The following is a 26815-nucleotide window of genomic DNA, read 5'->3' on the forward strand; positions in this document are numbered from 1 at the left end:
TAGCATCAATACATACATAAAGATGCTGTAATGGGAAAATGTGATAAATTGGTTTTAGATAATCCCTCCCCTGAGGACATCTGAGTCGATGGGAAACATCAGGTCTCATCTAGGATATAGAGGAACTTGCTTGTCAACCTTAGTCATTGGGAGTGAGAAAAGATGTGTTAATCACCTATACAGTTCAAGAGGTGTCAGTCCCTGTCTTTCCTTATACAAATGAGCTGGTAGCTTAGAGAGGAAGTGGAAGTGGTCGGGGTTGGTTAACAGGAAAAGAATGCTGGAAAGAAGGTCATCCTATACCTATTGGGTCACAAACACAGTGATCATGCAGGTGAACTAAAAGGTAACTGGGTGTTTGGGAAAAGACAATAAGACAACCACAATCTGGATGATGTGCCTACATGAAAACCTGGGTTTAGATTCTAACTTAAAACAAAAAGGTGAGGAAACAAATTTACCTAATGAAACAGAGCCAACCATAAATACCAGCCAAGTTAACATGATTAATAATGACTATGAAAGAAAAACTCAGCACAGTAGGGAGAATACAGGGCACATACTTGAGCCAGGGAAAACCAGACGATGTCGAGAGTAGATTTGTTGGAATTCAGAGTTGAAAGGGATGTTCAGAGGGCCTTTACTCCAACTCATACCCATAAAGGAATATTCTCTATGGTATACTCAACAATTGGTCACCTATACTTTGTTTGAAGACCTTCAGTGACTAGGAACTCACTACCTCTAAAGGTAGCCTATTCTGCATTTTAAATTCTACCTCTTTATATTATTTATTTATTGTTCCTTGTCCTACCCTTTAAGCAAACGTGTGTTGGTAAATGTTTAACAACCAGCTTTCCAAAGCAGGACACATTTAAAAATGTTTTATTATGATTACTAACATTCAGTTTAAATGTTAATATTAATTTTATGTGTTATTAACATTTTCTTCATCACTTTCTTAAGTCTAGATAATCAATAATAAATCAAGCCCCGATTTGTAGCATTTTCCAAGATGTAAATGCTCACGTTGAAAATTTAACAAATTGTAGATGGTTTGATTGACTTCAGCACATGCCTGCCTTTAGGGACAAGCAAAACACTCCTAGTGCTTCTTCCCCATAATGGCCTTTCAAATACCTGAAGACCTATCATGTGCTCCTTAGGCCTTCTGTTTGGAAGACCAAAAATTGAATTTCCTTCAATTGAATGGTGTGGTCTCCAGTCTTGTCTTCATTCTGGGGTCACCCTCCTTTGGACACACTACAATTTGTCAATATTCTTCCTATTATTCTAGAACCCAGAATTAAATATAATACTCCAGTTGTGTCCTGACAAGGACAAAATACAGCAATATAATCACCCACTTTTTTCTGGACACTGTGGCTCTCTTGATGCGGCCTAAGATTACAATCATATTTTGATTCCCACATCACAAAATGTTGAGTCACTGAGCTTGAAGTTCACTAAGATCTCAAGATCTTTTTTTAAATAGGCACCATCTAGCCACATTTTACCCATCCTGCACTTGTGCAATCTATTTTTTAACCCAAATGTAGGACTTTAATTTTATCTATATTAAATGGAGATAAATAGAATAAGCTTTCCAAATGCCTGGAATTGGAGAAACTTCCAGCAAGGGTCAAAGGAGGAACAAGAGAGCCTGTATCCAAAGGCTCCTTTGAACATTTAAAACTCTAGTTTGAAAACTTGTTTAGTTTCTGAATCTCTTTAATGGGGACAGCAACTTTTCTCTCACTTGTTTCCATTAAAACACATACAGAGGGGCAGCTACGTGGCGCAGTGGATAAAGCACCGGCCCTGGATTCAGGAGTACCTGAGTTCAAATCCGGCCTCAGACACTTAACACTTACTAGCTGTGTGACCCTGGGCAAGTCACTTAACCCCAATTGCCTTACCAAAAAAAAAAAAAAACACATACAGACACATTTTATCAGGATGAATGGAAAGACTGACAAGTCTTGATGTGATTGATAGTGATAAAATGATATCTGGGTTTTTTTTTAATTGAATAATGTAAATAAATGCTTAATTCAAGCCAGAAACAGAAGCAGTGACATGGTTATATTATAAAGATTAGTACTAAAGGATAATATTTGATACGTGCTCTGGAAGACTTTTACAAACCATTATATACCTCCTGCTACCCTTTAAGATCTACTGATTTGAAGATTTCCTTCAGAGCAATTATCAGCCCAACAGGTTATATATTTACTTTTTCATTATTATTGTTCTTGTTATCATTATTATGGCTCATTTTCTGTCACAACCTCTGTTGTTTTGCTATTACTTTTATAGGTTCAAATTTGCAAAACCAACATTCAACATAGCTTCTATCTTCCTGGGTACTTTGCATGTAATTAGGCTATCACCAGGAGAATTATGGGTTTTTTGTGATGACAATTGTCTGAACAGCCAGGTTTTTCATTGTCATGTTTAACTGAGAGAAGGAAATCAGATGTTTTGCCAGTGAATTATGGTTTTGAGTATGGGGGATTGTTTATTTGTTTGTTTTTATAAAAATAGAACTCTTGAAAACAGCTAAATAGACATATTAATCAATATTGCTTATCATTAACATTGTTAATGGACAATTTTTTTTTAAAGAAAAGAGGTTTAATTAGGTACTTTTCAGATTAGCTCTTAACTATTTTCAATTACCATCTCAATCTGGCTTTCTCCCTAGACTTGAATAAACACTTAAAAATCCCCCCCCAAAACCTGGTCAAAATCTTTTATTTAATCAATTAGCCAGTCAATAAACATGAAGTGCCTACTATGTGTTAGGCATTATGCTGAGTGAAAAGTCCTTCCTGGACCTATTCAGTTGCTGAGGTATTTTAGTTGCTTGATGGTATGATAAAAGCCTTGTCTATTTTCTGCCATGAAAGAATCTTTTGACTGTCACTGACTCCTTGGTACACAGTATTCTCATCACTTAAATGTCCAAGTGTTCTTTATCTCTTGATATAAGGAAACTGAAAGGACCAGACTTCTGGCCTCCTGCCTCTATTTTTTCTTCTTCTTTTTCTCTTGCTCTGTCCAAAGAGCTATCAAAAGAAGGAGAAATAAATCCCCCCAAAGCATTTAATTGCCACAGTAAAATCTCATGGTTTTCTCTTTTTCCAACCAGAAGGCAGTAATTTCTTTCTCCCTTAAACTTAGCATTTTGCCCTTTGAAGCTAGAGCATTGTTATTTATAATTGGCAACAAATGGGCCCATAGCAACCATCATATAAACAAGATTAGATATAAACTTGTTTTGGATGGGAAAATGTTTTCTGAAATTCAGAAAACCAAGCTTATCAGACCATACATTGACATACTTGCTTGCGTTAGCATGGAATTTTATTTTCATTCAGGCGAATCTTGACTCAATTATAACTTAAGAGTCTTAGACAGGGCTTAAGACTCAGAGAATAATGCAGTGATTGCCAGTGGTCAGTATTGGAGTGAAAATTCATCCCTTTGTCCTCCTGAATCCAAATGCAATGCTCTATCCATTACATCCAAACTGCTTCTTATTAGTCAGTCAATAAACATTTATTAAGCACCTAATCTGTGCCAAGGGCAGCTAGTCAGAGCAGTGGATAGAGCTCCAGGCTTAGAGTCAGGAAGCCTCATCTCCTTGAGTTCAAATCCAGACACTTGCTAGCTGCTATGTGACCCTGGGCAAATCACTTAACTGTTTGCCTCAGTTTCCTCAACTGTATAAAATGAGCCAGAAAAGGAAATGGTAAAGCAAATCACTATCTCTGCCAATAAAACCCCAATTGGGGTCACAGAGAGTTGGGCACAACTGAAAAATGACTCAACAACCCAGGCACTGTACTGAGCACTAGGAATTCAAAGAAATACAAGACAGTCCCTACCCTCTAGGAGTTTACAATCTAATAGGGGAGACAATATGCAAATAACTATGTACAAACAAGCTATATACAGGATAAATTGGAAATAATCAACAGAGAGAAGGCACTAGCATTAAGGAGTATCAGCCCCTAATGTTATACCATAACTTTTCAAAATATATTCAAATATAACATAACAAGGGTCAAAACAGAATTATAAAATGTTTTGCCATCCAGACCCATCTAGAGAGACACTCGTCACCACCTCCCATGTGTTAACTCTTTGTTCTGGTTTCTCAGATTTCCTGGATTCTTCATCCCTCAGAGCATCATGGGTATCTCACATAGAACTGGAAGTCCATGACACTCTCCTCACAGCAACCCAGTGAAGCAAGGAGTACAAAATTTATTAGACCCATTTTCTAAAGGAGAAAACTGAGGCTCAGAGAAGAGGAACTGACACGACCATGGTCACATTAAGCTAATTAATAAAGTGACTTTTCTTGACAAGCTGGAGTTTAGCTAGATGAGGATGACCAGAACTGCAAAGGCACCAAAAACTTTGCCATGGGAGAATTGGTCTAAAGACACAAAGATGATAGGGGCCCGTGTAGTATGTGACTGTTGTCTTCAACTACCTCAAGGACTGTCATGCCTAAACTAGATTCAATTTGTATTTCTTAATCCCAGAGAAACAAACTCTATATCACTCTCCTTCTCAGAAAGCTATACTGCCTTCTATTAGTCTCACAAGTCAAAAACAGACTCCCAAATATGAATTTTAAATCTTCACCAACATCTGTTATACCTTTTGTAACTGACTAGATTTCTCTTAAATCTGGGCTTCCCCTCCTCCCCCCTCTTACAAGCATTTATTAAGCAACTACTGTGTGCAGATCACTCTAGGGGGAGGCACAAAACTTATATGAGACATAGACTCTATCCTATAGGATCTCCCTATTTAGTAGAGGGATGAGTGACAACAGAGATAGCAAAAACTCACACTATTGAATGCTAAGTGCTTTCGATATGTCTAATGAAGTATGTGTATAGGACGCTACTGTTTGGCCTTCATTCTCAAAGGGGACATTGGGAAGGTGATATCATGACTTGTAAGTGAATTAGATTTAAGTGAGGGAGGGCCGTGCAATGTCACCAGCCTCATACTCTCTCCTCTGGATCTTTCTGGGTCCGGTGGCAAGATATATATCAGGGCCCATAGATGGCCCCGGATGCAGTGGGAGACCTTGGTCTTTTTAAGCTAAGGCCTTTCCTAGGTATCAATTTGTTTGAAGAAATGCCCATTCAGTGAATAAGGCTGAGTAAGAAATGAGACAAAGAATGAGTGGCCTCTTTTACCTAGTCAAAAAAAAAAAAAATCAGTCTGGGAGGAGAAGACCCTCAGGGTTTCTGTCCAAAACAGAAATAATTGCTATTTACACTCTGAGCTGTCAGAACCCAAACAATGACCACATGAGGCCAGGACTAGAACCTATCATTGGCCAATTATGGGAGTGATTTGGGTTTAAGTAATGGTCCTTAAAAAAGAAATTTAGCTTCTAAACCCCAAGATATCTTGCAAGGTTTCAGGGATCAAAATTTATATTCCTTTGGGTAGAGCACCCACAGGTAAGGGTATGATTCCTTAAGTGGACAGATGGAGAGGAGAGAGGAGATGGAGGGAAAGAAGGAAACATGGAAGGAAGGAAGGACGGAAGGAAGGAAGGAAGGAAGGAAGGAAGGAAGGAAGGACGGACGGAAGGACGGACGGAAGGACGGAAGGAAGGACGGAAGGAAGGACGGAAGGAAGGACGGAAGGAAGGACGGAAGGAAGGACGGAAGGAAGGACGGAAGGAAGGACGGAAGGAAGGACGGAAGGAAGGACGGAAGGACGGAAGGACGGAAGGACGGAAGGAAGGAAGGAAGGAAGGAAGGAAGGAAGGAAGGACAGAAGGAAGGAAGGAAGGAAGGAAGGAAGGAAGGAAGGAAGGAAGGAAGGAAGGAAGGAAGGAAGGAAGGAAGGAAGGAAGGAAGGAAATGTATACATGATATATCCACCTAGAAAAGGACACTAGGTGGGCACAACAAAGGGCTGTGTGCAGTTAGTCCAAGGGAGAAGGCTTCATGGAGGCACGGGTTTTTGAACTGGGTATTGAAGGATGGATAGGCTTTCATTACATGAAAAACAGTGAGAAGGCAATCCAGTCACAGGGGAAAGTATGAGCAAAAGCAGGGAGGCCTACACAAACCACATATGGTCAGGGGTTTGAGGACAATCCAGTTGGACTAGAGCAGGATGGGTATAAGATGAGAGGAATCTAGAAAGGTAGGGTGGTTCCAGATTATGGGGAGTCTTGAATGCTAGGCAGTGGCAGTCAGAGGTCAGTCACTCTAGAGGCCAGAAGGAGCCACTGAAGATTTTTTGAACAGATGGGAAGCAAGAAGGCCAGATCCGATCTTCTCCAGACTCCTTTCTGTTATTTCCTATTTATCCTGCACCTAGCTTGTTTGTACACAGGATGTTGAATGCTAGATTATGAGTTCTCTTCCTTTGCCTCTCCAGGCACATAGTAGGTGCTTAGTGAATGTTTATTGACTGACTCCATAGTCTATGGATAAGAATGGTTATTCTGGCTGCAATAAGAAGGATGGATTGAATAGGGAACGTGGAAGCAAAAAAAAAAAACAACCCAACCCCAATTAGGAGGCTGTCACAGTATTTACAGGTGCATGGTATGCAAGGAGGGCCCACATTAGGGTGGTAGCAATGGGAATAGAATAAAAGGGACAGATTGAGAGATCTTACCTAAGTGGAATTGTAAGACTTGGCCCAGTTCGATGTATGCAGGGAAAGAGTGCAAGATGACCCACAGCCAATCAAGCCGGGGTGAGTGATGGAGCTGCAGACAGAAATAGCTCAAAACAAGCATTTTGGGAATGCTGTGCCCAGTCCGTGACCCTGCTGTTAGTCTGCACAGACCTGACCCTGGCAGGAAAATTCTCCCTCTTTGTTCCAACAGCCCCCAACCCTGGGAAATCTTCTCTCACTAGCCCCCCACAGCTTCAATCATTCTGATCAGCATGGACTGATCCTCACTGATGCTTAGGTAAGGCCGGCTCCCACTCGTGAGACTGTAAATTCTACTGCGGCAGTGTCCTTATCTAGAACAGGCACGTACTGTCTATTCCTGCCCCAGTCCTCCATGTTGGCTCTGTGCAGACCTCAGCACTCAGTAAATAGGGCTGTCAGCACTGGAACAGTGGAAGGCTGAGAAATTATGGATGTGAGATTAAAGTCTGGGGAGCCGAGGCAATGCTGGGAGCAAAGGGCAGATGCTGGGCTGGGGAAGAAGATGGACCAGGAATTACTTGGCAGCTCACTCACGTTCAAGGTGGAGCCCCAGGGGTCAGTCCCCAGTCATCCCCTTCCCAACCCTTCCTCCCAGCTGCTCCCACAGCTATACACATTTTTTTTTTTAGAAAGAAGCTCACTGTGGGACACTTGTCTTAGGGCCCACTCCCAGCACGTGGTCTGGTGGGACAGACAGATTGGAGTGAGGTAAAGGGGGAGATGTGCTGAAATGGACTGAGAGTAAAGGAGGTAGGGCCAGAGTCATGGATGGGGGAGGGGTAGCAAAGCTTTCAAAAGCTGAAGGGAGGTTTAGGTGTGGAAATGACCTAATAGGGCAAGTTCACCAAGTCTAGGGACTCAACAGGTACCAGAGTGAAGTCAAAGAAAGACAAAACTAGTCAGTAATTTACGCGCCAGAAGGTACTCCAGAAGACTCCAGAGCAGGGCAGCAGATCAAACTATGTGGTACCCAGAATTTGGAAACAAACAGATTCCATCAGGCCAGATCAGGCAACATTCTCCCACCTCCTACACACACACACACACACACACACACACACACACCCCTCTCCCAACTTCCCTACTTCGACCGAGGGCACCACCAATAAAACAAAACTGCTTTTCTTAGAAAATGTGATAAGAATAGTATTTCAAACAGTCCTGTCACCAGAAATACAGTTATCAAAAAGTCACACAATTCACTACGTGCCTTGAGCACCTTCATCTTTCTGTGCCTGGGCTGTTTTGCCATCTCCATTTTCTTCAGGGTCGTTCCTTTCCTCAACAACATCCACGTCTCCCTTCTAGAAAGTTATCCAGATTCACATCCTCTGTTCTTCCTTTTTCCTCACCCCTCACAACCAATCATGTGTTCACATGTCTCATATCCATCTCCTCCTCTCTCCTCACACGGCCACCACCCTCGTCCATGGGTCTAATCTCTTCTCTCTCCAGTCCCTCCTCCATATAGCTGCCAAACCAATAGTCCTGCAGTGGAGGTCTTCACTATGTTACTCTCCTATTCAAGAAGTTTCAATGGCTCCTCATTGCGTCTAAGATCAAATGCAAATTCCCATGTTTGGCATTTAAAGCCCATCACGTTTAACTCCAACCTATCTTTCCAAACTTAATTTCCTTTCATTCTCTTCATATACCCTACATTTCCATCAGACTGGTTTATAAACAACAGTTTAACTTCTTTCTCCATGTCTTTGTGTGTGATGTAATCTATGCCTTGAATGCCCATCCCTACTCAGAAGCCTTACTCCCTTCCTTCAAGGAAGTTCAAGCACCACTCCCCGCCCCATATATATATATACACACACACACACACACACACACACACACACACACACACACACAAGGCTTCTCCTGATCTCCCCAGTTATTATTGGCCTTACCCCCAAAATTACTTTGTATTTACTTTAGATTCTGTACTGACAACTATTGACATGTTATTCTGCATCCTCCCTCCCCCACTTACCCCAATGTAAGCTCATGACTATCTTGTTTTTAGTCTTTGTAGTCACACAGTCTAGGTGCTAACTAAATGCTTGTTGGCTGAATGAAGAAAGCAGGAAATTCAAGGATGCCGTAGGCGGGTTGAGTCAGGAACCCAGACAAATAGAGAGGACAGTGGACAATGGGCACCAGTAGCAAGAAAAGCCTTTTGCCATAGTCCAAGAGTCTCATAGGCTCTCTCTTGGAATAGTACCCCATATTAATGTATATCATTTGTTTGGAGTCTATAGGTGGGAATTCATAGGGGTGGGGGGTTGTATCAGGAAGGGAGGTGGAGCTGCCTATGAGGTTAATCTGGTAGAAGTAGGACGTGTTAAGTCCTGACCAGTGGGCCCTAATGAGACTCTCAGACCTACAGATCTCTTGGCATTTGTACTAGTAATGACTAAAATTGGGGACAGAAAGGGGAAGCAGAGATCCAGGGGGAAGAAAAACATTCTACTTTCCAAGGAACTCTTATTTTTTTTTTGTGGGGCAATGAGGGTTAAGTGACTTGCCCAGGGTCACACAGCTAGTAAGTGTCAAGTGTCTGAGGCCAAATTTGAACTCGGGTCCTCCTGACTCCAGGGCCGGTGCTTTATCTACTGCACCACCTAGCTGCCCCCATCTCCAAGGGACTCTTTCTTGGACTTCAGCAGCCTCCAGAACTGGATACCACAGGGCATAGCTTCTGGAGTTCTTCTGTACCCACCCACCCACCCATCTCAAAGGATCCATGGATAAATTTCAGGGAGGGACTGTCAACTTGGAGAAAATGCATTTTTATTTATATTAAGCACTAACCAAAATTTAGCATTTCCTTCGATGAATATAGGCAACAAAATATTCTGAGAATACTCTGAGACCAGGCCAAAGCATTCTATGACAAAAAGATCAAGAACTCCTGCCCTGGGGGAGGCTGGGCATTTGCCCAATGACTCAAGGGTAGCCTAAACTTTTCACTAGGAGATGGAGCAAGTAGAGGGGCGAGTATCCACCAAGCTCCTAAGCCTGCTTGCTAGGATGGGAACAGAGGAAGCTTCACCGCAAAAATCTTCTGTGATCTAAAGCCATGAGGATTTGCCCAGTCAGCTAATGAACATTTATTAAAAGCCTTCTATTTGCAAGGCACCACGCTAAGCACTGGGATTACAAAGAAAGGCAAGTGACAGTCTCTGATCTTAAGCTCACAATTTAATGGGGGAGAAAACATGAAAGCAACTATATAGAAACAAGATAAATAGGCAGGGTGGACTATAGGTAAACAACAGAGGGAAGGCACTAGCATTAAGGAGGATCAGGAAAGACTTCTTGTAGAAACCTGGTGGAGTTAAGGAGAGAGATAATTCCAGACATGAGGGAATGACCAGAGTCGGAAGATGAAGGATCTTGTGTGAGGACCATCTGAGGATGCCACTACCTTTGTTAAGAGCCTCCTTTCAGGGACAGCTAGGTGGCGCAGTGGATAAAGCACCAGCCCTGGGTTCAGGAGGACTTGAGTTCAAATCCAGTCTCTGACACTTGACACTTACTAGCTGTGTGACCCTGGGCAAGTCACTTGACCCTCATTGCCCTGCCCCCCCCCCAAAAAAAAGAGCCTCCTTTCTTGGTCTCTTTCCCTCCCCCTATTCCGTTCCTTCATTTTTGGGTTAAACAGGGTTTCTGACTGGGTTAAACATGGTTTCCAGCTCCTGTGCTGGAATTTATTAAGAAACCCATCATAGTTCCCAGAACTCATCCTTTCCAGGAGGCTCTTTAAAATAAGGCTTCTGGGGCACCTAGGTAGAGCAGGGGATAAAGCACCAGCCCTGGATTCAGGAGGACCTGAGTTCAAATTCAGCCTCAGACACTTTACACTTACTAGCTGTGTGACACTGGGCAAGTCACTTAACCCTCACTGCCCTGCCTCCCCCCCCCAAAAAAAAAGAAAGTTGCCTGTATTTATTCAGATGTCCTAAGGAAAAACACATCTAAAAAATAAGGCATCTGGCCTCAGTGCCTCCCCAAACTCCAGCAGCCTGTTTCTTAAGTGTTCCTAGAATCACAGAATATGAGAAACATGCTCAAAAAGCATTTAGGGCAACTCCTTCATTTGACAGATGAGTAAACCAAGGCCTAGAGAGATGAAAGACTCACCTAAGGTCCTACTGTCAGTGAAAGGGAGAGGGAAATCAGCGTCTTTTCTCTCCATCCTTCTAGATCTGACTATGTTGCAGCTGGGGGGTGGAGTTCTACTTTTTGCTACCATGCAAAACATAACATATTCCCTCAACTTGGACACTTCTAGTCCCAAAGTGCTTTACACCCAGGATCCCATTTAATCCTCCCACCCTCGAGCAGGGGTGTGCAGGAGCCGGTTCTAAGGGAATAGTGAGTTGGCAAACGCTACTACATGAGGGCTTTTGGTTGGTTGTTTTGTTGGCTGCCTAGATTTATGAAATAACAGAGAAAATGTGAATAATGCAAATTCAACTTTAAAATGTGTCGTGATCTTCAGAGCATTTACCAGCATAGCCCTGCCCATTAGGCAGGTACCAAATATGAAATATGGAAAAACCCTAATATGAACCTCATTTTTGCAGATGACCATAGAATCTTAGGGTTGAAAAGAAACTTCATAGCATTTAGTCCAATCCTCTTTATTATACAGATGGAGAAACTGAGTCCTATATCTGGGAAATGACTTGCCCAGAGTCATATGACTAGTTAAGTGGCAGGGCCAGGACTGGGACCCAGTCCTTCCGTTCTACCTAGCCCAAGGGGCTCTTTACAGTACTTGGCACATGGCTCCCAAGCTCCCTCCTACAAAGGGAAGCAGGCTTGTGTCCATCTGATATGGATGGATGTAAAATCTTTCCATCCTGGGGCTGATGCTCAGTTAGTTACCCTCCTCAGGTAAGGCTTCACCCATCTACATCTATTGTGTCCCTCCTTTGTCTAACGAATTGGAAGTAAAGGGAGGGTGGTGAACAGGTCGAGGAATAGGTAAAATTTCAACTGGCTTTGAATTAGCAGGGGGTAGTCAGGAAGAAAGATTACATACAAGACCTGCACTCTTCCCTCCAGTGACACTGGCTCCCTGGCTGTTCCATCTCTCAGCATTTTCTCTGGCTGTTCTCCAGGTGTGAAATGCTCTTCCTCCTCTGCTCTGGCTTCCTTCAAGTCCCATCTAAAAATCCTACCTTCTACAGGAAGCCTTTCTCCCAATCCCTCTCGATTCCAATGCTTTCCTTTTTAAAATTATGTCCTATTTATCCTTCATAAAGCTTGCCTTGTGTGTATGGGTGTTTGTGTGTGTGTGTGTATATATATATATACAATATATATATAATATATTGTATATTATATATGTATATATATATATAATATTTATATATACATATGTGTATGTATATATGTTTGCATGTTGTCTCTCCCATTAGATTTTTTTTTTTTTGGCGGGGCAACTGGGGTTAAGTGACTTGCCCAGGGTCACACAGCTAGTAAGTGTTAAGTGTCTGAGGCCGGATTCGAACTCAGGTACTCCTGACTCCAGGGCCTGTGCTCTATCCACTTTGCCACCTAGTCGCCCCTCTCCCGTTAGATTTTAAGCGGGGATTGTCTTCTGTCTGTTTTTTAATCTCCGGTGCTTAGCATGGTGCCTGATGCATAGTTGGTGCCTAATAAATGTTTATGGATTGTCTGATTCCTGCCATTCTGCACAGATCTGATTAGGAACTTCATGTCTCCTTGATGGATCAAAGCCAGGAGCTCCCATCTTGGTTGGCTTATATTGCCTTTCAAACCTTTGGGAGACTTGTGTTTATTCCAATAACGCCATCCTTATGCAAAACCTGGTTGGAACTCTTTGAGAATGAGCTTTCAAACCTGGTTTACCAATTATGTACACACAAAAATCAGTACTTTATGGCCATTCCCCTACTTTTAGCCCCCCCAAAATTATATCACTTAGGGTGATCATCTACCTCCCCAACCAGTCGTGGCTTTGAATGGCTTTTAGCTGTTTCTAAAAATTAAATCTGCTTTCCAAGGAAGATTTGCCACCACTAAACAGAGTCAAAAGAAAGACTCCAAATGAGCTCTGAAAGCATTTTTTGTTTTTAGAAAGCACTCCCAGAATATTTTGAGGATGTCAGGCTCAGTCATGATACTCTCAGGCTTTGTAAATTCTGATGTTTTTGCATAAAAGAAACGGTTTGTGAGTTTGGGGTCACACTACTCACCTCTTGGGTGGTTCAGAAGAGGATTAGGAATTCAATGATCTTCTTCATTAACTTTTTTGGGGGGAGAAGGTTTATATCTGTGCTTTTATCCTAGAAGACATCTCCCAGATTTGGAAATTCAGTTCACCAGTTTGGTTCAGCAGTTCATCTGCACTTACTGTCTTAAAAGGTTCCCTGGGATACTGAGAAAATGGATTCCTTGCCCTGGGTGGCCCAACTGGGAAGAGCCAAAGGTGGGACTCAGACCCAGGTCTTCCCAACTCTAAGACCAGTCCTTGGGCCTCTTGAATTAACAAAACAGGCATATACTAATTAAGGCACGGCAGATTGAGGTGGGAGTTGGGACTGGGGAGCAGGAGGGTTGTTACTAATAATTTACCAAGGAAAATTACCAGGAAATGGAAAATTAGAGAAAATGTGGCCCAAGGAAGAGCAGCATTAAAATTGCAAATTTGAGACCATTGCTCTGCTATATTTGCACCATTAAATAATTAATACTCTTGTTAATGATAATAACTTTTTAAACCCCAGCATCCATCTTGGATCACAGGGATCATAGATTTAGAGTTGTAAAGGACCTCTGAAGTCATCTAGTTCTTTCGTTTTACACAAGAGGAAATTCATTCCTAACTAATAAGCAGACAAAGGAGAATTTAAATTCAGGTCTTCTGATTCCCAAATCAGTGTTCTTTCTACTGTGGCACTTCCCACAGAATGCCAGGGGTTGGATACGGCCCCTGCCCAGTAAAAGGTGGATTACTCTGATCCATGTGTGTATATAATCCACAGGCAAGAGGTACCTCTGCTGATTATTTCACCCTCTTCAAAATGGTTATAGATTATTGATAGGTCACTTTTGGCCCACAGCACCCAACCTGAATCCATCAAGATGTGGACATAGGAAAGGATGAATGGAAAGGATGAGGGAAAAGACAGAGAGAGGAGGTTAACCCTGGCTAAGTATCTTACAGTCAGTCAGTCAACAATGATTTATTAAGAGTTGACTGTATCTCTACCAACTTCTGCCCGAGACCTATAGCTTATTCCTTCGAGGCTTGCTGAGGAATTAGAAGTGACTTCCTCGCAGTTCCAGCCTTTTGTGCATGACCTCTATCAGTCAGAGTTGAAACAGAGAGAGCATCTTTCAGTGGCTTCCAGTTTAAAAAACAAAACAAAACATTTTTTAAAGCACAGTACTTTGTGTTTTCTGCAAAAATCCATTAACTGGTGGGGGTGGGGGCTGATCTGCTGTGGTTGATTGTTTCAAATGAATGTGTGACAACTCAGACCCCCTATCTGTGCCTGCGAATTTGGCTTTTGTAAAATTGGCATCTTTGTCCTATGCTCAGTTCCCCAGACCCCCTGACGTGTGCTTATCCCTCCTCCCTTTGGATATCGCAAATGTTCCTGTGATCAGCCTTTTCAGATGGTGTTTTTTTCTTCTCTCTCTTTTTCCCACCCTTCTCTCTCATGCCTGCTTCACGTCCTCGTACTTGCTATCCAGTTTCCCAAGGTGAGTCTAGAGTGGCCTGGGATCACCTCTGGTCTTATTGGGTCACACAGGAAAAATCTATCTTCCCAGCCTCCTTCTCTCCCTGCCCTCCCCCAATTATGCATTAAAGGGATTTTCTCAGACCACAGGGATCCAGTTCACAGAGTCTTTGCTTCAGGGTCATGACCACACTAAGAAGTCTTACAGGCCTTGCCCCCTGTGGGGATACCAGGTATCCCCATCTGGTAGTCCAGTGTTCTCTCCTCTTCCTCCCCTCAGTTATCTAGGGTATTCAGGAATATTCACTGTTACTTTGGCGTTTCTGGAGAAACAACTCATCCTTTTGCATCCTGAGCCTGTTAGCCAGGGTCACATTCTTTTGTGGAATTGATGCACTATAAGTCCAGTCATCATTATTCCTGGGTCACTTAACATGGGTGGCCTGAGCTGTCAATCATCATCCGGAGGCCAGTGATTCACTCGAAGCAAGAAATTAAAACTCAAAGCACCTTGAGGACAAAAGTTGGTGATTAGCAAATGCTTGCTTAAGATGAACTGAATTCTCTGGCTGACCTAATGTTGAATGACAGCTCAGTCAGTGACAGTAGAAAGAAGAGGGAAGGATCAGTTTCTTCTCCCTACAGTAAATAATAATAACAATAATAACAACTGACATTTATATATCACTTACTATGTTCCAGGCACTGTGCTAAGTGCTTTATATTTCTTTTCTTTTTTTTTTTTTTTGCTTGGGGCAATGAGGGTTAAGTGACTTGCCCAGGGTCACCCAGCTAGTAAGTGTCAAGTGTCTGAGGTTGGATTTGAACTCAGGTCCTCCTGACTCCAGGGCCTGTGCTTTATCCACTGCACCACTTAGCTGCCCCCTACATTTATTTTCTCATTTGATCTTCACAACAACCCCAAGAAGGTGCTATCATTATCATCCCCATTTTAAAGATGAGGAAATTCAGGCAAGCAGAGGTTAAGTGACTTGTTCAGGGTCACACAGTTAGTAAGTGCCTGAGGCCAGGTTTGAACTCAAATATTCCTGACCCTGGGCCTGGTGCTCTATCCGCTATACAACCCAGCTGCATTCAAGGTTGTAGGAACATGTGTTTCTGTCACTATATCTGAGGTCCCATTAGTGTAAAATCTCCTTATGCATTTCTTCTCTATGTATGCTGGCTGTTCCACAGTCTATCCCCACCCAAATCTTTAAAATGGGTATAATAATCATAGTCCCCACTTTATAACCAATGAGAAAAGTTGTGCTTGACCCCTCCCCCAAAACTGCCAGCTGGATGGGTCAAACCAGGCTGTCAGAGTCAACAGAGAGATGTGATATGATTTTTCATCTCCAGGCCCGCCCCCTCCCCATTTCCCCTACCTGCTGGCCTATGTCTGAAATACTACTATTACAGCCTTTTCCCCACTTTTAAAATGCAAGTGTCCCTGGAGAGAGGAAGCAGGTTAAGCTATGCTGGTCACTGACACCACGGTATTTATGGATTTATCGGATCCTTTTCAGATAGGAGGTCTTAAAAAGAGGGAAGACAGAAAGAATGGGACACCAGCTGCCTAAGGAATGAGGGAACGAGGGGGAAATAAGGGGAAAAGCCCTAGAAGGAGGAAGCTAGAGATGAAGAAAAGTAAATTTCAGCAGCTTCGTGATCTTGCCAGGGCAGTCTTAGAAGGAGGGGAAGACTTATAGTAGCTATATATATTGCCAAGGGCACACAAAATACCTGACTCTGACTTCTTGGGGGACTACCTGCCCAGTAGTGAGCATCCACTCTCCTACAGTTTTTCATAGGACTTCGAAGGCCCTACCTTTTAGTTCATCCTTTTAACTCCTATAGCCCTTAGCTCAAAGGGCTGTTGTAAGGCTCAAATGAGTATAATTTGTGCCCAGCCTTTTGCAAACTTAAAAGTATGATGCAAATATCTGCTATTAAACTCATAGAGCCAACTAAGTGGCTCAGTGGATAGAGCTCTGGGCCTGGAACCAGGAAGACCCAAATTCAAATGTGGCCTCAGATGCTTAAGTAGCTGTGTGATCCTGGGCAAGTCACTTAACCCTGTTTGCCTTAGTTTCCTCATCTGTAAAATGAGCTGGAGAAGGAAATGGCAAACATCTCCACAGTATCTTTGCCAAGAAAACCCCATGGTATTGATATTGGGTGCTATAGTACACAGGAACACAAAGAGTTAGACATGAATGAACAACAACATGATTTACTCTGGCCCTGGGGTCCAGGGCTGAGCCTGTTATGTTTTTCCCACCTCAGCATTATCTGGTACCTTGCAGTGACTAGGGAGTATCTTTCATCTGCTCCTGACACCCTCCCCCCCCCCCACTACATTCTTCCTTTTTTTTTTTCTGGGGCCCCAGTTCTTCCCTAACACCACATAAATTGTTACAGGGGATATTTACTTCAAAGATATAGCAAGAACATTTCCACCAGTATCTAAGGGGCACAATCCCACCTGCATCACCTTAGTCTCTGGAGAGGGGAGATTAAATTCTTAGTTTAGTTTGGTTCTTATCTAATATTAGTCCCACCAAATTCACATCCCAAACCTAGCTGAGCAGGTGTCCCCAAATCCTTGTTCTTCAGGGATTTGCTGCTCAGCTGATTACAACACCCAGCCTAGAATTCCTGGATTCCTGGATCCCTGGGGCCATATGTGCTAATGGGGCTTGGGAGTGGAGAAGAAGGTGGCCCCCTAAGGCCCTCCCCTCCCACCATGGGAGTGAAGAAATTCTTTACTCTCAGACAGAAAAACAGCAAAAAAAGGCCTCCTCACTCATCTCCTTCTCCTGCCCACCCCAGCCCAGTCAGATTTAAAGACATAGTCAGTTCTACATACATAACAATGGAAAAATGTTTCTCCCAACCACTGGTAAGCCAATGTAGACTGTCTACACATGAGACAATTCTCCAGGCTCCTAGAAGCATCTTCCATGTGGATGACACCAACTTAGGTGGTCAAGGTATGCGCCATACCCACATTACACTAAATTTTAAAAGTAGACAATAGGTAACATTTTCCTAGTATTTCACATTTACAAAATACTTTATATTCATTTACTGATTCGATCCTCTCACCAGCTCTTTGAGGTAAGCAAGGAGGACAATGTTCCAGCTCTCATTTTATTAGAAACCTAATGGCTAATGATAACAGCTTAACTTTACTTAGCACTTTTAAAGTGCTGTCATATATTACTTTATTTAATTCTTATAATAACCTGGGAGGTGGGTGCTGTTATCATTCCCATTTTATAGATGAGGAAATGAGAGGCTGAGATAACAACTCGCCCAGATTCAAACAATTAATCATTCAAGGAAGGGTTTTCCTTTTTCCAAGTCCACAGCTCTAGAGATGAAGAAACTGAGGTTCAGAGATGGCAGGGGGGTTGCTGATTTCATGATGGAAGGGGCCTTAGAGGTCATCTAGTCCCTATCATTTTACAAGTTAAGGTAGTTTTGTCCAAGGTCACATCGATTTATAAGCCAAAAGACAGGGACTCAAAATCAGATCTAGCCCCCCTTTTCCCCCAGAACCAGGCTGCCTAGGTCAGCACTGGGGCTGCATTCTGACACAGGGTTGAGGACAGGACCCCAGACTCCACATCTGTATAAATTAAACAGGGAACAGTCATTTAACCACATTTTCTCTGCTTCTTCCACACAGGCTACAAGGAACAGGGCATCCCACAGCAGCTGTGAGCCTCCGAGCCACCAGCAGGGAGTCCAGAAGAGACTGTGTTAAGCATCTTTGGGCCAAAGACCTTGGTGTTTTCTCTTCTGGCTTTTCATGGGTTTGGTGTGGGTTTTTGTTTTTGTTTTTTTTCTTTTTGGCAAGGGTTTGGGGAGGGATTTTTTTTTTTAAACTTAATTTATTTTGAAAAACACATCTGTTTTTCTCAGCAGGCACTGGGGACTGCTTCTCTCTTTCTTGCTGAATTTTGAGAGAGCTGAAGACAAACGACTTTGTGGGAATGGGTGAGGGACTCTGAGAGGTATAAAAGGGGGCTCTGACAGAATGTTCCGGAAGGACCCTGAGCTTCAGTAAAAGACCTAGTCTCTCTGGAGTTTTTAAGCTAGTAGTATTACAGGGGGAAAAAAGACTTCCCTGTTGAATGGCAAGGGGACAACCTAGCTACAGGGACAGGTCAACATACAGACACATACAACGTAAGCCTGAGTTAAGTGGACCAGAGAGTCTTTATCTTGGCTAAGTTGGCAATGCCCCCTGACCTCCTAAAGAACCCCAATGTGTACATAGAGTCAAAGTCCTTGATGATGGGCCTAGGGCTTTTTTTTTGCTGGGAGCACCAGAGCTGGGGAAGGTCTGTGACTTACATCTCGCTAGTAGGGCGGCCCTCACCTTTATTAACAGCCAGGCACAGGGTGACCCTCAGAACACAGTCTGATGCTGAACAATGAATAGCCCAGATTGGGATTGATTTGGGAGTTTTGACTCCTCCTCTCATAGTCATGAAGAGGGCGACTGAAAAATGACTGAGAAGTTCACAGCCCAGCTCCCCCCCCCCACTTCATCATGTCCAGCTGCACTGCATAAGTGATGTAAGAAGTGTCCAGTATTGTGATTTTAGCTTTCCCAGGAAGATGAATAGAGTACTTACCTTTCCTTTCCATGGCAGTGAGTGCTAGGCTCCCTCTAGTGTTCCCACCGGCACAATCCTAATCTAATTGGGGCAGGAGCGGATGACCTGCTCCCCAGTGACCCTCTCCACACTGGTACTTCACACAGGGGCTTGTTCGACTTGTAGCGGAGGATACTTGGAGAACCAAGAGTCCCTTCCTCGGTACTTTAGGCTTAAAAAGCTCTACATCGGCAGCCTTAATGGCAGCAAATGAGGAATTAAGGATACAGGTGTTGGGTATCATTCTACTTGGCCTTTAACCAAGACCCAGACCTTGGGGCAGTGTGAAGGGAGAAGGGCACACTGAAGTGAGGGCATTCTAGTCAATCTACCCTGTCCGCTGGGCCAATTCCATTCTTACTGTGCAAGGGAGAACGAGGGCTTCTCCAGGCCAGGTGTTTTCTTGGCACCTTTAGGTAGAACAATTTAGGACAGTCATCACCACTGCTTGGGCCTTCATGCCTTGACTTATCACTGCATTTTCACTTTTTTTTTTCTTTTTCATTTCCAAAGACAGGACCTGGGATCTCTTCTCTTTTTGTCTACTGGTCCATTCTCTCTCATTTTAGTAAGGAGTTGGCCTGGACTTAGGTTGGGCTGAGTTGAAGTGTGGCTTTTGGTAATCCCTAATGATTTCCTTCTCACCAAATCAATCTCTCTCACCTCCTGACTCCAATCTTCAGTCTTGTTTGGATTGAACCACCTCCCTGAATTTCTTTGTGCCAAACAAATTCTGCTTCATCCAAGAGGTCTACAGCCATTAGTTTTTGTGAAGAGGATTCTCCAAGCTGATACTTAGAGTGGGCTGGCTGCTCTCTAGGAAGCTGAGTCAAGGAGAGAGGCCTCCCCCGTAATAAGATAAAACAGCTTCAGCTGAGGAAAATAATGGGTTGGTACCACCCACTCCCACCCTCCAGCCCACTCCCCTTCCACCTCAGAGTGCACTCCAGGAGGCTGACTGACAGTCCCGGTGGGAAGAGAGACCCCAGATGGGGGCTGGCTGCCCCCACAAGCAAGAGAGGAAGCTGGGAAAACTCTACTTTCTTGGTCTTGGGCTGGGGGTAAGGGCTGAGGGGGTGGAAAGGAGATAGCAAATCTTGTAGTCTATTTAGGAAAACTAAGAGCCTAAGCAATCCAGCAAACAAGTAGGGTTTCCTTGAGTGACAGGTATCATCAGGAGCCTGAGTGGGATGGATGGCTTAGCACAGGCACTCAGTGAGCCTTAGTGCAGCCCCGGAAGACAGGAAGGTCTCCTTTCCCCAGGGGGGCTGTGTATTGAGCCTGAGGTGTGAACCCTGCAACAGAAAAATTTCCATGTCATTGATGACAAGCTAGTCCAGCACTGACAAAGAAACTAAGAATGTAGCTGCTGCTTGGATCTACCAGTGTAGCATCATTAGGGGTATGTACCAAGAGTAACTGTGGTCAGACCCATCATCCCAAGTCATGATCTCCACTAGACAAATGATTATTGATATTTATGTCAAATCGATTCTGAGCCAGCCAGGCAGTCTGCCGATGGACCGGCCCATCATCACCAGGTATGTTAGTCGATTCAAAAATCAGGCTACTTCCAGGACAATGTACAGCTGGTGAGTAACTGTAACCCAGCCAGGTTCTGATCGGTGGCTTCGGCAAAGAATATTCAGTTATCTAGGAATCTGATCAGACATTTTAGATTGGTCCTGTCATCAAATCAGATTCCAATAGAACACGAAACATGTCTGATGGGACATCTCCAAAGCTTGGTGTACTTTGCGTATAAGATACCAGAGAAGTAAATCTCAAGCTCAGTAAAGTAGGTATTGAGACCAAGGTACAATAATTTTTTCAGGTCTCAAGGGTGACCCACTGAACACTGGGAAAAGGATGTATTCGGGAATAGGGTGGTAGCCTGCACAATTCCCTATGTTCCCTTTGGTGTTGAATCTTTATCTCATGTTACTATGCAGCATGAGGCTGGTATTATCTCCATTTTATGGATGGGGAATTAGCTCATCTAGGGTCACACATGAAACCCGAAGAAGAATGGAGGACACCCTGACTTTCTTCTGTGTCATCATGACTGTCTTTGGAACGTCTTTATGAAAGACCCACATGCGAGGGATACAATGCTAAATGCTGGATATGTGAGTTATACAGGTCTGGTCCTGGACTTCAAAGAACTTACCAACGAAGAGCAAATGGCTCCCTTTCCAGACTATGCAACCTCAGGGTCATTGGTATTGCAAATCTGGTTTTATGACCCTATAAGGAAGCTTCTCTCACTTCTCAAGGAAGGTGGTCCCACCACCTGGTGATTCATGATTTCTCAGTCTAACTCAACAGTGAATGATAATTATGACTATTTCTCTATTTCCCTTAGATAACGCTAGACATTATACTCCACATCCAAGTCCCACTTAGGCTGCTAGAAGCAGCTCATATTTTGGGACCCCTAAAGGAGTCAAAGAAGCTGTAATTAATTTGGTTCCTTTCCTGTTGATGCCCCTACCCAAAACACAGCACAGAAGTGCAGAGAGGAAATGATAGAAGAGGAGAATAATGAAAGCTTAGATTTTTGTAGGACTTTAAAGAAGAGGAGTGGAAGATGTTCTAATGATTCTTACCCAATCAGAAAAAAAAGGAATGAAATGAAATCTCTATTTTGGTGGTGGTGGTGGGAACGAGGGTTAAGTGACTTGCCCAGGGTCACACAGCTAGTAAGTGTTAAGTGTCTGAGGCTGGATTTGAACTCAGGTCCTCCTGAATCCAGGGCTGGTGCTTTATCCACTGAGCTACCTAGCTGCCCCCTGTGAAATCTCTCCCAATAAGAACCAGAATGAGATTCAACTCATTTATCTTCCACATCAAGGACTAACTTCATCTGGAACCATTGCTCAGGAATCTTGTGACAACACTCAGTTCTTCAGTACACAAGATACCAAATATTTTTTTTCCATTCTTCTATTAAACAAGTCCTTTAAGATGAATGCTTGTCCTTTATCTGAACATGGAAAATATTGGTCTGAAATTGGGGATGGATGGCAACCATTCATCTGCCTTCTTACCCTCTGCTTCCCAAATTCAACATGACAGAGTCACAGAGAGGATGAGTCCATTAAGAACTTTGAATGTACTCTGTGCTTTATCCACCATGAAGTTTGAGAATAACAATTGGAAAGAAAAGGAACAGCAGGGAGAGTGTATCCTGAAAGGAAACAGAATTATCCCCCCCCCCACCTCAATTTCTACACAATTAACATTTCTACCAGGAGGGAACAGAGGCTGGAAGGCACAAAAGCTTCCAGTCCAGCTAGAGCCCCGATATTCCTGGAGACGAAAATATTTGTTACTGTGTTTGATGACAGGGTGCAGAGCAAGGATGAAAGGAGGCATCAAGGATCCAGTGAGAAGTTCTCCAAACTCCCCAGGTTTTCCTAGGAGGGAAAAGATTGTTAGAATGAAATTGGCTTCTCTGGGAGATGGCCCAACCTTCAATGTCTATCTGCAGAGATATATAGATATCTCCATGTGAATACCTATATATCTATATATGTAGGTCTATATAGAGATAACTATATGTTACATATTGATATAACTAGCTATATTGCTAACTAGATACAGATATATAGAAAACTATCTATATATCTAGACATAGATACATCTCTCTCTCTTCATTGGGTCCTTTTCCATTGATAATATCTCTTTGCCTCCGGGACTTCTTGTCTAGTCAGGGTAAATTTTGGAGGTTTCACTCTGATTCTCCACTCTCAAGACATAATGCTCTCCATCTTTGCAGTCCCCTTCCCCTCTTCTAGGGGCATTTGACAAGATGGAATTGTCCTGGTGGTGAGTGAGGGGCTCCTGTGCACACCACTGAGGCTGGTTTTTTTTTTTTTGGTGAGGCAATTGGGGTTAAGTGACTTGTCCAGGGTCACACAGCTAGTTAAGTGCTAAGTGTCAGAGTCCGGATTTGAACTCAGGTCCTCCTGAATCCAGGGCCGTGCTCTATCCACTGCGCCACCTAGCTGCCCCGGCTGTTTTTAATTGTATTATTGCTGTTAGCAAAGAAAGCCTCTTGCATTGTGTAAACTGCTACAGGATATATAATTTAAATTCAAATTCTGGAGTTGGTGTGGAGGCTTTGTTTACTGTTATTATTGTTATTCCTCCTCTCAATGTTTGTTTAAATTGTTTCTGCCACAGTCAAGGCACCCAATTAAACAGCCAGGCTTGATACCCTGGGGGTGGTAGGAGTTTGTGGAAGACTCACAAAGCAGTCCCTTGCCTGCTATCTAGGTAGACTCAGTTCTCAGTTACAGGTTGTTTGGGGTAACTGATAGACTTGGATTAGGATCTGAAGATAGAGGGGCCTACACCAAATGGGAAGCTGGGCATGTATCTATTCTCCTCCCTCCTCACCCCCTCCACCCCACTCCTGGCTAGGGATTAATCCAATCTTGACAACCCTCCCTTATTGAGTCTAGTAAGACAAATCCATTTGGCTTCAGCTTTGCACAAATGAAATAAAACAGGATCACTTCTCTTTCATCTCTCCAGTTGGTCTCTGGGATTGGAGAGCATCTGTCCTAAGAAAAAACCTGACTCAGTACTCAGGGACTCTCTCTCTATGGAGGAACCAGACACAAGATGGAGACTCTGTCTAGGACCCTGTGAATAACTACTGCATGCTCAGACTGAAAAGCAGCAAAGGGCTCTTGTTGATACTCTCCACTGGACTGGGAAGCACTCAGCACGTGTTCTAGGATAGACTGACTTGATTAAGAAATGAAGTCAGGGTTATCACCAACCCATAGAGACATTCTGACCCAACTAGACATTGCTTCTCCACTCTACCCTACCCACTTAGCTACATCTTATGTATGGCATGAGTATTGCCGAGGCACCATTAGGACCAAATTCTGGCAAGTAGGCCTCGCTGCCCACAAGCTGTTCTTTTTTTTTTTTTTTTTAGTGAGTCAATTGGGGTTAAGTGACTTGCCCAGGGTCACACAGCTAGTAAGCGTTAAGTGTCTGAGGCCGGATTTGAACTCAGGTACTCCTGACTCCAGGGCCTGTGCTTTATCCACTGCGCCAACTAGCTGCCCCAACCACAAGCTGTTCTAAGATTATTCTTGGGTAGAGCCAAGTCCTTGGAATACCAAGTTATTCAGCTTTTGTCTTCCCCTTAATCTCAGAGCTTCTTGGATAAGGTCAACTGAAATAATACCATGGGATCAAACACCTCGATTTACTGACCCAACCCAAAGTGGAAGAAACTTACAACCAGACAAAATCCCACTGGTTTAGAGGGAAAATTCCTAATGGATGCCACTTGATAGGAGGCAGAGTAATCCCATAAACGTGGATTGCATGGGAAGATACAATGCATGGCATTCAATAGTTACTTAAGGAATATATTTGTTGAAGTGGAATTGGGAGACCTCGGTTCCAATACTAGCTCTGCTAGTATTGTGTAAGGCCCTTCCTTTGATGTACCATCTCTAAAATGGGGACAGTGACACTTCCTTCCCCAAAAGCTCTACTGGGCACCGTTTACCCATACTGAAAGAGATTGGAAGAAGAACCACTTCTCCATCACTGTCAGAGTCAGAGACCAAAGCCATTTTCTTAGTCTCATTCCAATTCCTTTGCCCTCGATGCCTCAGGTAAAGTTTCTCTTGAAGGTAATCCTGAGGGGAGTCACTGGGATCAGCTTGATTTCTATAGGAAAACAGAAATGGTAATTTGCCTAGCCCTTTCTTTTCTCCCCCACTATCTACCTGAGAGTCCTTGAATTGGTGGAATTATGTCTTTGTCCTTTGATGGAGACACCCATTTACCTATTTATGCCTTTGGTGGTCTAGGAGGTCGCTCTTCAGCAATGGGGTCCAGTCCAGACCAGCCTAGCTGGGCCTAGCCCAGAGAAGCAGTGGATCCAGTAACTGAGGTCAAACAATACAGTGGGAAGGGCACTCATTGGCACTGGAGTCTGAGGACCTAGGTTCACATGCCAGCTCTTTTCCTTAACACTAAGTTTTACCTTAGGTAATAGACTTCTCTCTGGGCCTCAACTTTCTCATCTCCAAAATGAAGAGGTCAGCTCCTTTGCTTCTGAGCTGTCTTCAGTAAATAAACTTTTTTTTAATTTAGAATTTTTATTTTTCCCAAATTACATGTAAAAAACAAATTTTAACAGCGATTTTAAAAAAACTTTGTGTTCCAAATTCTCTTCCTCCCTTCCTCCCCACCCATCCTTAAGAACTCAAGTTGCCTAAGTAGGTTAATTTTTACATGCCCTTTATCTACTTTCTTGTGATCTCCCCTTCCCCACCCAAATAGGCATTTTTGGTTGTTAGTCATGTCTGACTCTCCATGACCCCCATTTGGGGTTTTCTTGGCAAGTACACTAAAGTGGTTTGCCATGTCCTTCTCCAGCTTGCTTTACAGATGAGGAAACTGAGGCAAACATGGTTCATGGACTTGCCCAGGGTCACACAGCTAGTAAGTGCCAGCAGTTGGATTTGAACTCAGGAAGATGAGTCTTCCTGACTTCAGGCTCAGCAACTTTATCCACCTGTGCCACCTAGCTGCTCCAAACTAACAATTATAAATACTGCCCCATTGTGTTACAGGGAAAGAAGCAGGGAAGCAAGGCCTGCCTTGGGAACTGTTTGTTTTGTGATAAATAAAGGAGAATAGGTGCTTAAGGCTTCTGAACTGAAACTCCATCCCATGGCCTCCAGCGGACCCTCTCCTACCATTTGCAGCATGTTGCTGGGTCTCTGTCTTGTTGACCAAGGATGGTAGCATCTTCCTATTGTTGCAGTTCCATACTGTCCTTCCTTTCTCTTGTAGCTACAGAGTCTGTGGGTCCTTCCTTCAGTTTCCTTGAGTTCTTAGTATACTCTTGACCCCTTCCGGATCCCCACTGTTCCCCTTGTCTAGGCTCTACCTTCTCCAGGATTCCTCAGTGGGTAAATAGGCAATGGCCCAATGGGTCCCCTTTCTAGGATGGTTCTCCCAACAGTGTATGGCTGAGAAGGGGGTGGACTCTTTTCTTCTTCTTCTTCTTCTTCTTCTTCTTCTTCTTCTTCATCTTCTTCTTCTTCTTCAAAGACCTTCATCTCCCTCCCAAAAGCCTTTTTCTTCCTGATTTCCATCAAGCTGAATGGCACAAGGAACAAGAATCTCCATCCTCGCTAGTTCTGCAGTGGCCTAGAAACAGAGAGGGGAGGAGAGGAGGAGAAGTGGGTTCTGTTCCATTGCCTCCCAGCTGGCTACAACTTGCCACACCTCTGAGTGTCCCCACCAGTGTCTTCAAGGGCAGTCTTCCTTCCAAGAGAGCCAGAGGACTGGGGTTCTCAATCTTTTTTGTGTCATGGACCCCTTTGGCAGTCTAGTGAAGACTATGGACCCATTCTCAGGATAATGTTTTTTAAATTAATAAAATAAAATACACGGAATTACAAAGGAAACCAAGTATATTGAAATACAGTTATCAAAATATTTTTTAAACACAAATTCACAGGCTCCAGATTAAAAACCCCTGCCCTAGGTAGATGATGGTGACCATCTATCTCAGATTCTTCATATGCAGAAATGCTACACCCAGTTAACAAGAATTTGTTAAGTGCTTCCTATGTGCTTACAATGTTATTCCCAGTGCCAAAATGTGTTTTTTTCCCCAATTCACAGGGGTGTGTGGGTGGGGAGAGGAGGGTG

The 26815-nt window shown here is 43.4% G+C and overlaps 1 protein-coding gene across 2 annotated transcripts in view; it reads left to right on the forward strand.

Annotated features, from left to right (window-relative positions):
* STUM (stum, mechanosensory transduction mediator homolog) overlaps window positions 1-25532 on the forward strand; it is a 102943-nt gene extending 77411 nt beyond the window's left edge. Inside the window, exons 3-4 of one of the 2 annotated variants that reach the window (XM_044005361.1) lie at window positions 14449-14457; window positions 18133-25532. In XM_044005361.1, coding sequence (XP_043861296.1) covers window positions 14449-14457; window positions 18133-18167 — 44 coding nt within the window. In that variant the 3' untranslated portion in view covers window positions 18168-25532. The remainder of the gene's footprint in view (window positions 1-14448; window positions 14458-18132) is intronic. The other variant, XM_044005362.1, reaches the window with a different exon arrangement.
* The last annotated feature ends 1283 nt before the right edge of the window (window positions 25533-26815 follow it).

This window comes from Dromiciops gliroides, chromosome 4 (assembly GCF_019393635.1).
Source record: "Dromiciops gliroides isolate mDroGli1 chromosome 4, mDroGli1.pri, whole genome shotgun sequence".
In the NCBI taxonomy this organism is placed as follows: domain Eukaryota; kingdom Metazoa; phylum Chordata; class Mammalia; order Microbiotheria; family Microbiotheriidae; genus Dromiciops; species Dromiciops gliroides.